A 15,448-nucleotide genomic window follows, 5' to 3' on the forward strand; every position below is an offset into this window, starting at 1 on the left:
AAGGTGTCAGTTACCCAAGGTCAACTGAGGTCCAAAAATATTAAACAGAAAATTCCAGAAGTAAATAATTCATAAGTTTTAAACTGGATGCCTTTTTGAGTAGCATGATGAAATCTTGCACATTCCTGCTCCATCCCGCCTGGGACATGAATCATCCCTTTGCCAACAGTATCCAGCCTGTTAAGTCACTTAGTGGCTGTCTAAGTTTTCAGATCACTGTTGTACTATGGCAGTGCTTGTGTTTAAGTAACTCTTATTTTACTTAATAATGGCCCCGAAGCGCAAGAGTAGTGATGCTGGCAATGCCAAAGAGAAGCCATCAAGTGCTTACTTTAAATGCCTGGTGGCGCAGTGATTGAGAGTCTACCTGCCAATGCAGGGGACGTGGGTTCGAGCCCTGGTCTGGGGGAGCGCGGAGCAGCTAGGCCCATGAGCCACAACTACTGAGCCTGAGCATCTGGAGCCTGTGCTCCGCAACGCGAGAGGCCATGACAGTGAGGGGCCCACGCACTGTGATGAAGAGTGGCCCCCACTCTCGCAACTGGAGAAAGCCCTTGCACAGAAACGAGGACCCAACACAGCCAAAAATAAATAAATTAATTTTTTAAAAAAATGGAAAGGTGAAAGTTCTCAACTTATATATTGATATAATTATTTTATTTTCAGTAATTGTTAATCTCTTACTGTGCCTAATTTATAAATTATGCTTTTGTAGGTATGTATGTATAGGGAAAATCATACTACATATAGGGTTTGGTACTATCCAAGGTTTCGGGCAACCACTGGGGTTCTTGGAACCTATCCCCCTCACATAAGGGTGGGGGACTACTATAGATTGCATAGTTCAGCTCTATATATAAGGACAGTTTACAGTAAATACTTGAAGATAAAAAAGCTAGTAAAATGACAGCATAAGAAAGCAAATTCAGGATGTGGAAAAGTATACAGGACAAATGAGCTGGCTTCTCCTTTCATCCACCCCTCCAAAAGAAATCAATAGCGTAAGGAAAAAAGGGACTGTTGTAAAATGAAAGACTTCAGGGATATAACAACCAAAACAGTATAAGGGCTTTGTCTGGAACCTGATTCAAATAAACCAACTACAAAAAAATACCTTTGAGACAACTGGGGAATCTTACTGTGGATTGACTATTCAATGGTATCAAGGAATTATCGTACATTTTGTTAGGTATAACAATGGCGTGACAGTTACGTTGGAAAAGAAAGTCACTATCAACAAGAGATGCATACTGAAATATTTAGGGAGAAATAACATGATTAGTAGCATTTGATTTACAAAAAAAGGGTGTGGGAATAAATTGCCCATGACTTGATAATACTGAAGCTGAATTATGTGTACATGGAGTTTTTCATATTATTCTCTCTCTCCAGACAATTCTCATAAAGTTTTTTTAAAAAGCACCCACTTGGTCTAGAGTATTAAGTATCAATACAAAAGACAAGATCCTCTAAAGTTCCAGGATTTGCCCTTCTGTGTTATACAAATCAGATGGAAATCATGCTATACATATTGACTACGATACAAATAATTATGATGATAGTTACAATAATGCAAATTGGATTTTTCCCTAAAAATACCTAGACGTCTAGGCCTAGTTAGAAGTGTTGGTAGTAAACAAAGTTCCGTAAGTTAATCATGGTCTATATTTTCTTACGTATTTCCTTTCTCTAATGTTCACATATTTCCTAGTAAAATTAAAATATAAATTGTTTTTATATCCTACAAATTTTCACTTTGGAAGGTTGCAGAAACAGCATACCCCTGATACACTGCAAAGTGAATTTTCCCTGAGTAATTCTGAAACAAAGTATTTACCACAGTAGGAAATTATACATGTATCATCTTCATAACATCATAGTTGCCCATTCAAACTACAGAAATTATTAACTATTCCTGTTTGGAAAAAATTAAAAGAACCTGTCCTCCTTTCTCATTTTCCCTGAAAAGTTCTCCAAGACTACTACACCCTCTAACTCAATGAGAGAGGAAGACTATTTTTCTCCTTTGTTTCACTCTTATGTGACATTTCAAACTCCTGATTGTTCTAATATCCATCTAATCTCTATGTGTGGGAAAACTATACTTTCCCACAGGAATCTCCACTTCAAGCAGGACCAATTGAAATAGCATCCAAATATATACCTACAGTTCTGGTATTTCTCCAAAGCCAGATTAAAATTGCCCAATGGATACTTCAATATGGATATACTATCATCACTTCACTTTGTCTCAAGCCAAATTAATTTCGAAATCAAAATCTCTTATAAATTTCCCTATTTTTCTTCTTCCTGATATCCAAGTTCAAAACGTCTCTTTTGACCCCTCTTCCATTGTCCCCCTTAAATAAGGCCTGTCAATTTTTTCCTTCACAACATTTTATCTTTCCTTTTCCTTCCTTCTGTCACCTCCTGAGTTGAGGTTTTTATAATCTCATAATTAGATAACTGAAATACTTTTTAATTTACTTTTTACTATCAGTGTCTTTCCTCTTTCAATACATTGACTACTGATACCAAATTAATTTTTCTAAACTATCACTCTACCTATCCAGTCACCAAGTTAGGTAAAAAACACATGTTCACCTGGGTTTTTAAAATGAAATCAAAACTCATATGCTTGCTATTCAAGGCCCTTCATAATCTAAAACCAATTTATATTCTTAGGCTTATCTCTTGTAGTCCCTAAGCAAACACTCCGCCTAGCCCAATTTGTGCTACAAAACAAAACAAATCAAAAAAATTCTCAGCGGTCAATACGGAATCATCTCAACACAGAATAGCTTCTTGCATGTAAGGCTCTCTAGACATCATAAATAGCTCTCTTTCCTAAACTTTTATAGCACTTAACTGTATATACAGCTTATTATATTTCAAGCTCCTACTAACTTTAAAATATGTATCTGTACCACCTCCTTACCTCAAATAAAAGTTCCTTGAGAGCAAAATCATGACTAATTTAATTCAAGCATTCATTGGGTATCCTCCCCCAACGTCAAGAGTAAATTTTATTCATTACTAATGAATCATCTTACTTTAAGTTTCAGGGACCAGTAATTTTTTTAAGTTTTCTTAATAAAATCAAAGAAAGCCAGCATTTGAGAATCTATTATGTGCTAAGCACTGTTACGCGCTTACACATACTATCTCGTTTACTCCTTACAAACACCCTAGTGGTTGGTGCTATCACCTCGTGGGCAAGAAAACTGCAGCTTGGAGACTGAATCTCTTTCCCGTCTCCTGCTGCTATCTGCCCTTTCCCCTCCCCGTCAATCCAAGTCACATTTTCTAAGCTTAACCCTTTAATCAACTGGTGATTCGTTTCCTGTATTATGCCCAGTATTGTGCTGGAGCTGGGGGTACAGAAACTAAGAGACACCTGACCTACCCTCACGACCCCAGGGCGCAGGCAGGGGTAATAGACAGGCCTTACGCAAGCGTCAGGTAATTGCAGCGGCAGAAGTCCACACTGCCTGCGGCCACTGGAGAACACCAAGGCCCAGCTTCCCCCAAACCAACGTTCTTCCCCCCTCCTCAACATTTTTCTCAACCCCCTTCACTTCCCAACGCCATTAACGTACACCCTACTTCTCGTGGTCTTCAGAAGAGAGTGGGATTTTCTTCCCTCAACACTGAGGAGAGAGAAAAAAAAAGACATTTCGGACATCTTCCTTACCCGGCCTTTTCCGCAGACCCTGGCGGCCCCTTCCATTTCCCCTTCTCCTTGTCTTTTTTGGCTCCGGGCGCAGTGGTCGAGTCGTCCTCAAACACGCTGAAGAGCTCATCCCCAAACGCGTCCGCCATCTTTCGGAGCTGTGAGACCGAATCTCCCTCCTACCCAAGATGCTCCGCGACCACACCGACCGTGACGCCAAGCGAAGCCGCAACAGGGGCCCCTGGGAGACAAAATTAGTCGAGTCACGCAGCCCCGGAGACTTTTTCCCTGCCTCCTTTTTCTCCTCCGAACTTTCTTTTCCTCTCCTAAACACCGGCGGATAGGCAGCTCCTTGGCTAAAGAGGGAGCGAGGCGAGGGTTCCCAGCACGCAGCAGACGCCTAGGTGGGCGGGGAGGAGGCGGGACCTTGGTGAGTCGGACCAATTGCGAAGCAGCGGTTGTAGCAGGGCCTAGAAACCCGGATGGAGGACGCAAGGTGGCGGCGTGAGACTCCGGGGAATGTGAAGAGCTTCTGGAGGCGGTGCGGAAGTGGTTCCGGGACCTGGACCGGGAGGAATCTTCTGCCGCAGCTGCAACATGGGAGGCAAGAACAAGAAACACAAGGCGCCGGGGGCCGCGGCGGTCCGGGCCGCTGTATCAGCTTCCAGAGCCAAATCCGCTGAGGCCGGAGCTGCCGGGGAGGCCCAAAACAAGAAGCCTGTGGTCAGGCCGCCCCCCTCCGCCGCTACTAGCACCAGGGATCCCCGAGTCAAGCAAGGTACGAGCGGTCGGGCCCCGGCCTCCTCCTGAACCGCTACTGCCAGTCCCGAGGGAGAAGCCTTCGCATCTTGGCGGACCCTCGGTCTTAACATTTCTCTCTTTCACACCCGGAGTTGTTGGCTCCCCATCGGGTAGCCTTGTTTTAGATCAGTGTAAGCTGCTTGGGCCTCCAGAGTTCCGACGGTAGCGTCCCCCAAACCTCCACTTCATCTCCTGAGAACAAAAGAAATTTGCATTAGCTCCCGTTTCAGTGGGGATCCGTCCTGAGCCGTAATCTAAACCAGCGAGGCGAATGCAGAGTAGTGTGTGGAATTATTAACGTTCTAGAGCCAGACCCATTTTCTACTTGCTTCTCAAACCATTTTCAGCCACGATGTAGCGTTTCCACGTGTTATGGAAAAAATCAATACTTAAGAATTTCAGCACTTACACACCGAATATGGGTAACCTATTGTAAAAATTATCAGCGATCTTTACCGCAGCAGTGCATTTTTGCTTACTGTGTAGTTTGGTTTGATAACTCAATTTGGAGATTGCCGGTTCTGGCTGCAGATCAGCAGGCCACTATTACAGCTGATTTGGACAGTTATACGCTGTTTTCTTCTGCTTAGCTTGTTTGCTTGTAGTTCTTACTGAAACGTAAGTCTAGCAAATATTTGTTGAAAACCTGTGTATTTGGCATGAAGTTAGGGATGGGATGAGCAAAATAGACAAATCATCTCTCCTGGAGCTTGCCAATCTAATGGCACACACAGCCATGAAGTAGTCACACAAACGTTGCTCTATGATTGATAAGTGCCACAAAGAAAAGCTAAGGAAGAGAATTTAACAGCGTAATCTGATTTTTACTGGGGAAAAGGAGGAGTAATGGACAGTCTCTTTGAGAAAGTGACAGTATCGGGAGGATGAATAGGTGTTAACGCTGTACAGAATGGGGGAAATGGTATTCCTGGCTGAGGTAAGGAACACTATTGTGCAAAGATCTTGAGTCAGGAAAGAGCATGGGCCTTTAAGATACTCAGAATGTAAGCACTGCCTAAGGAGGAAAAGAGGTGAAACTGAAGAAGTAGGCAGGTAACAAACCTTCACTTAGAAGGTGAATAATAATTCTTTGCCCTACAATATACTATAACCCTTTAACTACAAAGTTATTATGCCTGCAATTACAAATACATAGAATATCTCCTTAAATATTCTGTGGCACTTTTACTCTGTGAATCAGCCTCTTTCTGTCTTTTCTTGATATTCCTCTGAATTCTTTGAACTTTCTAATAGTCATTTGTTCTATTCTTTGGCTTCCCATTCTCCCAACCCCAAAATATGACCATTACCGTAGGTGTCAGTCTGTGACAGTATGATTCTCTCTCTACAGCCCTTTCAGGAGAGTTCCTCTACTTCCATTACTTCTGTCTTTTCTTTTGTAGATGACTCCTCAGTCAACATGTCCAATCCTGGTCAATTCCAAGCTCAAGTCAGCCATTTCTGCATTTACTTGGATTTTTGGCCCTGTTTTGCAAGCACGTCAAATTTAATAACATGGCTAATACTGAACTATACTTCTCTCCCCCAAACTAGCTTCTCCTGTGACTTCTTTGTTTCTGTTTTTCCATATTCCTCTATCCAATGTCAATAGTTATTTTTTATGTCTTCCTTTCTTCTTCACATCCGATCTGTTGTCAAGCTCCGTGCAGTCTTTGCTTATTTCTCTTCCATGTATGCCCTTTTCACTTTTTTTTTTTTTTTTTTTGTGGTACGCGGGCCTCTCACTGTTGTGGCCTCTCCCGTTGCGGAGCACACACTCCGGACGCGCAGGCTCAGCGGCCATGGCTCACGGGCCCAGCCGCTCCACAGCATGTGGGATCTTCCCGGACCGAGGCACAAACTCGTGTCCCCTGCATCGGCAGGCGGACTCTCAACCACTGCGCCACCAGGGAAGCCCTGCCCTTTTCACTTTTGATTTATACTGGTCACACCTCAGTTTAGGCACTCATGAATTTCTGGAGTACCAACACAGCCTTCTAATGGGTTTCCCTAGCTGTGCTCTTTTTTCCTTCTCCAGTCTGTTCTGCATAAAGCATCAGATTGATCTTTCAGAACCACTGCTTTGATCATGTCACTTAACAGTTTTTTCTACAGCGTCTTCACTGACTTTGTGATAAAATACAAACCATTCAACTCGTATCTAAGACCCCCTTTCTAGCCTTTTTACTAGTTCCTATATTCAGCTCTAGCAAATCTGGTGTATTTTCACTGCTCCAAATGCAGCTGTTGGCTTTCTGCCTCCTCATGTTTATTCTTGCTGTTTTCTCTCATTTGGAAGGCTATCTATCCCTAATGCTATCTACCAGAATCCTGTAATACCCACCCCAAATATCAACTACTTTTTGAATTCTTCTGCCTCTCCAGCTCATGTATATCATTGTTGTTTGAATCATTCTTTTTGATGTTTAGATCTTGCCTATGTGAGCAATAATACATTTTATCTATCCTATAAAATTGTAGGGGGTAGGAACAGTTTTATGGTTACATATTAACATCCCTCAGTATCTAGTCAAATGCTCTGAATATAGTCATCCAAAAAATTTCTTGGGTAAGTGACAAGGAAAATTTCAGAGGAGTTACTAAGACCAAGAAATCAAAAGAGAGAAAATGAGAGGTTATCTACCAAATTTGTAGAGAATTTTTTATAACCATAAATCAATATATATAGCAGTATAAATAAAATGTTGTAGCAAGATTGCCACATGATTTTGTTTTCTTTTTTTTCTGTCTGGATATTTTTATATTACATATAATAGGCCTACTTGGAAGAAAAAAGTGGAAAAGTACACAGAAAAAATTATCTCTGAACGCTTTGTTGTTCCTAATGTAAATGTAATTGTTTTACTCCGCTTCCATCTCTCTCTCTGGCTTTTCAAACAATTTGAAGGATTGTACGTAGCATGCTTTCTCAAAATTGGACTCTCATCTAGAGGTAGGAAATGACTGGTGCCACGAAATGGTTCTTGGCACAATCCTGGGTATTCTTCCACTTCTATTTTTTCATTTCTTTTGTTTATCAAATAATGTTTGAAGAGCTACTATGTGCCAGGCAAGATTTTAGGCACTGGGGATACCACAAGAACAAAACAGACTGAGATCACTGCTTTCAAGGGGCTTACATTATTGGGGGCTGGTGGAGGGTGCTTACAACCATAAGGCTTGTGTTTGTGAAAATTCTTAAACCTAGTTGAGACTTAAATCTTAAGAGGGAAATAAGACTAGGGGACTGATGTCATGAATAAATTCATAAAAACCATTATAGTTTTTAGGGTCACCAAAATAAAATAGAAAAAGTGCCATGAAAGTCAGAAAACAGTGACTTGGTAAAGAATAAATTGGGTGGTGGGGTCTGTTTTGGTTTAGAACAGAGATGGCTTTTCTGAGGAAACCTGCTGAGATGATTTGAAGCAACCAGTTATTAGATCTGGAGACAGAATGTTTGAGGCTTAGGCAACAAGGGCAAAGGCCTTAAGGTGGGAACAAGCTTGGCATGATGCAGGAAGACAAGAAGAAAGTCTGTATGGGTGGAGTGAGTGGCAGGGGGGGACTGGTGTTTGTATTAAATGGGGAAGAGACCTTAGCTAAGATTAGTCAGGTAGTTTTGGCAGTATGGATGGACTTCCTCACAGACCCTGACTGCTTAGATTATATCAGCTAACTCTAATTTATTCTCCAGATATGCTATACTTCCCCTTCATAGCCTACTTGGGTAATTAGTTGCTTAATTACTCCACCAGAATATGAGTTCCGTGAGGACAAGATTGGGTCTTATTTATTCCTGACTGGGTCTCTTGGCTGGTTTGGTTCCCCTTGCAGATGTGTACTGTTGGGCAGAAGGGAGCCACAGTGCCTCAGTGCACCTATCACCAGCACCAGCACCTCGAAGTGAATGTTTCAGTGATAGTGGGTCGTTACAATCACTGTATGATGTAAAAAGCAATACTGTATAAAAGGAAAATATTCCATAAGAAAAAAGAGTATTGGGCAACAAGAAATTGATTCTGGCTGATGCTTCTTTTTTCTTGCTAAGTCATCTTGAGGAAATCACTTAGTTTTTCTGTGCTTCAACTTTAATAAATATTTTTGAGAGCCAGTTACATATGTTCCTTTGTTCCATGAACAGTCATTATAAATCTGAAACCCTTAGTGCTTTTGCCTTAGGGATACATCCTGCACACTAACTTCCTTATTTCCAGTCAGATTTCCAATAACTCCCTTCATCTGAAACAAAACCAAAACTTGTGGAGAAGAGTCTCTAAGCAGCAAGAAAGGTAGCTGTCATACATCTTATGCACATTACTTGGCAAAAGAATGAGGACCATTTCTATTCCATGGCCTATTGACTTAGAATTGTATTTGAAAATAGGGTTACTCATTTACAAGTTTCAGTATCTATTTTCTTCTGGTGCCATCACTTTTTCCTAGGTAACAGATTAGAATTTAGGGGTGGGGAGTTATTAGGCTGACATTCTGAAAGGTGGCAGCTGACAGGAGAGAAGACCAAAGAATCACTAAATAGAAAATTAGAGCAGTCTCAGGGAATTGGGTAGCCTCTGCAAGCCTCTGAGCAAAGTCATAGATACTCATAATAAGTAATGCATCATGAAAAGCTTTGAATTTTGCTTATTGTATGTATTATGGCAGGAAGTGTAAATACAGTTTAGAAGGATTTCTATCAAGTTGTTTTAAAATGCATTTCAGATTTTGGAGTTTTTATTCATGCCGATTAAAAATCTTACATGAACATGTTTTAGGAAGAATTTGAAAATGAAAGGGCCTTACTGGTTTACTTGATTTAATTGGTAATATCCCTGGCAATATCTCATTATTGCTTCAGTTCCTCAGAGTATTGAATAAAATGAAAACATACCATTTTTAGAGACCCTGATTGACACCCAGCGAATTCACAGCAGTGCGGGTGCTCATTCCCCTCCTGATAGTCTGGGGACTTAGATCTTTTATTTGCCCTCTGGAAGTTAGCAGTATAAGCTGACCTCAAGGAAGTGATATGGTCGGGTGTTTTAGGTGGAATGGTTGGAGGAGAAAAATGAGAGCTGACTGCAATCTTTAATTCACTAATTTAAAAAACAAAACCAATCAGGAATTCCCTGGTGGTCCAGTGGTTAGGACTCGGAGGTTTCACTGCTGGGGCTCAGGTTTACCTCCTGGTTGGGGAACCAAGATATCGTAAGCTGCGTGGCGTGGCCAAAACAAAAAACAAAACCAAAAGACACTTATTAACGGAATTTATAATCTTACCTCTGTCAGTAACACAGGAACCTGAACTGTTTCTCAGTATTGTCTTGGTAATGAAACATTCATCTGTCTGTACCTTTTCAGAAAGGGTTATAACTGGGGCCCCTCCATGGGTTTAGGGACCTCTAAAACTGATTAGTGTGCTAAATTTGTGAATGAATTTACTACAACTGATAAGACCCCCTAGAAATGGTTAAAGACTACTGATATATACTCTCCTTTATAACCATTGACATGAGTTTATGAGCAAGGTTACCAGGATTAAGGTAAAGTCTGAGACTAAAAGATGAGGAAAACCATACCAGGAATACCAGAATTGTTATTATCCTTTAATGTATTCTAGGTAGCTTTGGGTACCTTCTTAACTATAGCACAGAAGTAATTCAGGGACCCACCAATGTTCCTAGTTCAGACTGCTCAAATGTAAATAGTTATTTTCAGAAACTTTGGTTTTCCTTTTTAAATGCCTCATTATATTAACTAGCATCTTAAAATGAACAACCCAATGTAAGTCAACAGAGACTAAAACCCTGGACTTTATAATAAGAAACTCTTTAATGTTTAGGTTTCTCAAAGTGAAAAAAAAATCCTATTTTAAGGTTTATAAAAGCAGAGTAACAAGGTTTTGTACAATTCTAGGATTATTTTTATATAGCAGTGGTTCCCAAAGTGTGCTTAGGGGATCCTGGGGAACTTTTGAGATCTTTCTAGCAGAGGCTTAATGAGATCAAACTATATTCATAATAATTCTAAAATGTTATTTGCCATTTTCATGTTCATTTTCTCTCTAGTGTACAGCGACTACATGATGTGTGATATTACAGAAGACTGAATGCAGAAGCCAGATGTTAAGAGATTTGCAAAAGTAGAAAACAATTTTTTTGATTTGGAAAATATAGTTATTTTTCATAAAAGTACTATATTAACATGTAGTAGGTTTATTTTTAATGAATTAATAAATATTTTTAAAAATTTCCCTTTTGGGACTTCCCTGGTGGTCCAGTGGTAGAGAATCCACCTTGCAATGCAGGGGACGTGTGTTCAATCCCTGGTCAGGGAACTAATATCCCACATGCCGCAGGGCAGCTAAGCCTGCGTGCCACAACTGCTGAGCTCGCATGCCTCAACTGGAGCCCACGCGCCTCATCTAGAGAAGAGAAAATCTGCATACCACAACTAGAGAGAAGCCCGCGCACCGCAACGAAGAGCCCGTGTGCCTCAACAAAGGTCCCACGTGCGGCAACTAAGACCCAATGCAGCCAAAAATAAATAAAAATAATAAGTCTTTAAAAATAAATAAATAAAATTTCCCTTTTAATTTATAGTATGATAAATATCAATATTATAACCTACATAAACAAAAAGTATTTGGGATCTTCAATAATTTTTAAGAGAGTAAGGAGATCATGAGACCAACGTTTGAAAATAAAATGTGTTCCTTCCCGGTTATTCATTGTTAGAAAACTGTTAATATATAGCATTTCTATTGACTGGAACAGACTTGGCAACTGTGGTGGGTTGAGTAGTGTTCCCCAAAATTTCATGTCCACATGGAACCTCAGAATGTGATCTTATTTGGAAAAAAGATCTTTGCAGGTGTAATTAGTTAAGGATCTTGCGATGAAGTCATCGTGGATTTAGGGAGAGCCCTAAATCCAATGACTAGCATCCAGAGAAAGGAGACAGATTTGCATACAGAGAGACAGAGGGAATAAGGCCACGTGAAGACCCATTTTAAGAAGGAGGCAGACAAGCCAAGCAACGCCTGGGGTCACCAGAAGCCAGAAGAGGCAAGAAAAGAGTCTTATCTAGAGACTTCAGAGGGAGTATGGTCCTACTGATACCTTGATTTTGGACTTCTAGCCTTCAGAATTGAGAGAGAATGTTTCTGTGTATTCAGCCACCAAGTTTGTACAGCAGCCTTGGAAACTAATATAGCAACCTTATACTCAGTAGGAGAGAATGATAGGAACTCCCACCTCCTTTTTGCCTTAGGAGGAGTGCTTTCTCTTCAGAATTACCCATCTTCTCTGCCAGGAATCAAATATCTTCTGAGAGGTCTTACTTCAGCTAAGTGCCAGGCATTTACACTCTGAGAAACTAGTTAACCTAGAGAGTGCTAAGCGGTAGAATGTTTTTGCAAATTTAGCGGAAGTATTGCTGACTTCCAGATTGAGTTATTTGGTAAAGTGGAAAAGAAAGAGCTGAAATCAAATATTTAATGTTTAGCGATCTTTAGAGGAAAATTAAAATAGTGTAATGGATATTAATCATTAAATTACCTTGACTGTTCATTGTCTGTTATATACAGGTCCGAAAATTTATAGTTTTAATTCTGCAAATGATTCTGGTGGTCCTGCAAATCTGGATAAATCTATTTTGAAAGTGAGTATCAAGGTTTTGAGTCATTTCAAGAAATGTTACCTTAAAAAAAAAGATATACTCTTAAATGTAAGCAAGTGATGGGGTGTTTTAAATTTTTGTAAATAGTACAGTAATTCCTCATCTATACTAAATAAAAGTAAACCGTACACATCTGTTGAGAGCCAGTAAAAAATTAAGGAAGAGCTGGATAAGGTCCAAACTTCTAAGTATATCAACTTCCCTTTCTCCATTTGTCACCTCTGTGAAGTCCATCATAACTCACCAGGTTATTTTCCTGGTGGTTCCATCAGCACTTCTTACATCTTTCTAAATAATGACTTGCTGGGTTACAGTTTATCATTTTATACATGTTTCCTGTGCTAGACTGAATTCCTGAAGTATGTTTTTGTGCATTGCTCGTAGTGAGCATCAGTAAAGATGTGATCAAAAGAAGGTAGTTGGCTGTATAATCTTAGGTTAAACATGGAAACAGCAGAAGGTAAAATGGCCAATAGGAAAAAGTAGAAAACAAACTCTGGAAGCCAAAATAATTTGTGTAACCTAATTATTACAGTTTATATAAGTTTTTACTTTTACTTGATTTGCCCTCTTTTTAGTGTAGCATACATTCTTTCAGGCAATGTGCTTGGGCTGGTTTACATAATGCAAATTTTTGGGTTCCATCCCCAAGGATTCTAATTCAGTATGTTTAGGATAGGGCTTAGGAATCTGTCTTTGTGGTGGCAATCTAAGGGTGGTCTAAGGACAGAGTCTTGAGACATACGGCTTCAAGAGGCTTTATAAAAGGATTTTTGCCTTGCCACATGTTGCTTTTTCCGTATCCCATTTTTTCTTAAATATATGGTAGGAATGTGGTCCAGTGAATGGTATTCCAATATATGATAATCACTGTATCTGATTTCAGCTGAAATTCTGGGCTTGGTTGGAAGGGATATAGAAAACTGTGTGATTTGCTTCTAATTATTTAATTATTAAATGTTATTTATCTTCTAATTGATATGACCTTTTTGGTCTCAACAGGTGGTAATTAATAACAAACTAGAGCAAAAAATTATTGGAGTGATAAATGAGCATAAAAAGCAAAATAATGACAAGGGAGTGATTTCTGGAAGACTTACTGCCAAAAAATTACAGGTATTTTGCAAACTTTTTTTTAAGTTACTTATTTTTAGTGGAGCATTTTTAAGACAGCTCCACATGTGAGATAAAATGACTTTTCAACTTCCATTGAAATTTCATATAGATTAGTTCCATCTTCAAGAATAAGGAAGGAACTGTGCCAAAAACAAGTACATGCATTAAAATAGTGATATGAAAACTAAATTACATTCCCAAAATTATGTTGGACTTGTGGTGGGCACTTTGCTTACATTTTCTCTGACACACCAATCCTGGAAAGTATTTTGCCCCATTTTTCAAATGAAGGAAATGAGGCTTGGAAAGATTACATATATTATAGCCTGAGGTTTTTAATTACTAGGTAGCAAAGTAAACAGAGTCTGGATTTGAACCCAGTCCTGCGCAGCTGTAAAGATCATGCTTTAGAAAGTACAATAAAAAGCTTTACTTTATGTCTGAACATGTTCATTGAAGCACTGCTGATAATAATAATAATAATAAAAAAGTAAACATCTTAAGTGGTCACCAATAGGAAAATAGATTATGATATGTCTACCCAGTGGAATATTCTTTAACTATTAAAATTGATGAACAGTTTCTAATAATTTGGGAAGATGCTTATGTTATAATGTTAAGTAAAGTTTGTTTTTACAAAATCATAGAAAAATGACTGAAAGGAAGCATACTACATTGCAAACAGTATCTTTAGATAGTGAGAATATGAGCAGTTTCTCCTGGTCCTTTTTTATTTATCTATAGTTCTCAGATTCTCAGTACAGTGAGAGGGACTTCCCTGGCGGTCCAGTGGTTAAGACTTCGCCTTCCAATGCAGGGGGTGCAGGTTCGGTCCCTGGTCGGGGAGCTAAGATCCCACATGCCTCAGGGCCAAAAAACCAAAACATTAAACAGAAGTAATATTGTAACAAATTCAATAAAGACATTAAAAATGGTCTGCACATCAAAAAAAAAAACCTCAATACAATGAGCACATTTAACTCTTCTAACTGGAAAAAAAGAGAAAAAAAGATATTTTTGAAGTTACAATTTGTGTCAGAGTTTCTGGTTTAAAATGAATGGGAGAATAGACTTAGTAATGAAAAAAGAGAAAATTGACAGAATGACTTCGTTACATTTCCCTTTCATAGGATTTATACATGGCTTTACAAGCATTTTCATTTAAGACTAAGGACATTGAAGATGCCATGACTAACACACTCTTACATGGAGGTGATCTTCATTCTGCCTTGGATTGGCTCTGTTTAAATCTTTCAGATGGTAAGCAGTATTGTCATAAATGTCTTTCAGTTTATAAAACCTTTTGAAGTAATTTCAATGTTTATGATACTTGTATCAAGCTTTGGACTTGTACTGAAAATTTTTTTCACTGTTATAATTATTTATTTTTAGGATGTTCTTACACTTTTCTAGTCTTTTTAGTATATTCTTCTTAAAGGTTGTAGTCTGTGCAAGAAGAAATTATTTTTTTGTGTGCTGCTTTCAGTTGTTGATAGCCATTTTACAATGCACATAATACAGCAGATTCTCAAAGTTTGCCTGTCTGTAACCTGTCAGGCTGTGTATCCTCGTTTTGGTTTAGAAATTAGGGCTGTCTGGCTTTGGATAAATAATATTTAATTAAGCAGAGCGTCAAGGTTGTAATCTTTGGCAAGAACGTGGAATGCATATTGCTTCTATGACTGATTAAGGATACTGTCACATGTTGTGACAGGCAACCAAAGAGAAGGGAGGGTTAAGATTTTCTTATGGAAATTTAGGAGTCTAGCATATTGAGGGTGAAATAAATGGTCAAATAGAGGTGGGCTGGTTATCATCTAGAGAGTGTTCCCACTGGTTTGATAATAAAACGAGGTTCATCATAGGATTTCTATTTCTAGGAGATGAGCAGTAGAATAAAATTAGGTGCTCTTTGTCTAGACAGGGTTTATGTGAGTGTTTAATAAATATTTGTGTGTTTTATGTATCATGTACATGTTTATTTTCATCCCAATTTCTCTTAAGATGCACTTCCTGAAGGATTCAGTCAGGAATTTGAAGAGCAGCAACCTCTAAGTAGGCCAAAATTCCAGTCTCCTCAAATACAAGCCACTATTTCACCTCCACTGCAATCTAAAACCAAAAAACAGGAAGAAGATCCTATGATAAAGGTAATTTAAGAATTAAACATTTAAAGTT

General features: G+C 39.1%; 2 protein-coding genes across 3 annotated transcripts in view; one reads left to right on the forward strand and one right to left on the reverse strand.

Moving 5' to 3' along the window:
- MTREX (Mtr4 exosome RNA helicase) overlaps positions 1-4,066 on the reverse strand; it is a 144,735-nt gene extending 140,669 nt beyond the window's left edge. The window contains exon 1 of the mRNA XM_032626431.1: positions 3,695-4,066. Within this exon, the coding sequence (XP_032482322.1) occupies positions 3,695-3,822 (128 nt within the window). The 5' untranslated portion in view covers positions 3,823-4,066. The remainder of the gene's footprint in view (positions 1-3,694) is intronic.
- DHX29 (DExH-box helicase 29) overlaps positions 3,896-15,448 on the forward strand; it is a 48,149-nt gene continuing 36,596 nt past the window's right edge. The window contains exons 1-5 of one of the 2 annotated variants that reach the window (XM_032626428.1): positions 3,896-4,451; positions 12,063-12,136; positions 13,157-13,270; positions 14,401-14,530; positions 15,275-15,420. In XM_032626428.1, coding sequence (XP_032482319.1) covers positions 4,271-4,451; positions 12,063-12,136; positions 13,157-13,270; positions 14,401-14,530; positions 15,275-15,420 — 645 coding nt within the window. In that variant the 5' untranslated portion in view covers positions 3,896-4,270. The remainder of the gene's footprint in view (positions 4,452-12,062; positions 12,137-13,156; positions 13,271-14,400; positions 14,531-15,274; positions 15,421-15,448) is intronic. The other variant, XM_032626429.1, reaches the window with a different exon arrangement.

The sequence above is a fragment of the Phocoena sinus genome, chromosome 3, assembly GCF_008692025.1.
Source record: "Phocoena sinus isolate mPhoSin1 chromosome 3, mPhoSin1.pri, whole genome shotgun sequence".
Taxonomy (NCBI): domain Eukaryota; kingdom Metazoa; phylum Chordata; class Mammalia; order Artiodactyla; family Phocoenidae; genus Phocoena; species Phocoena sinus.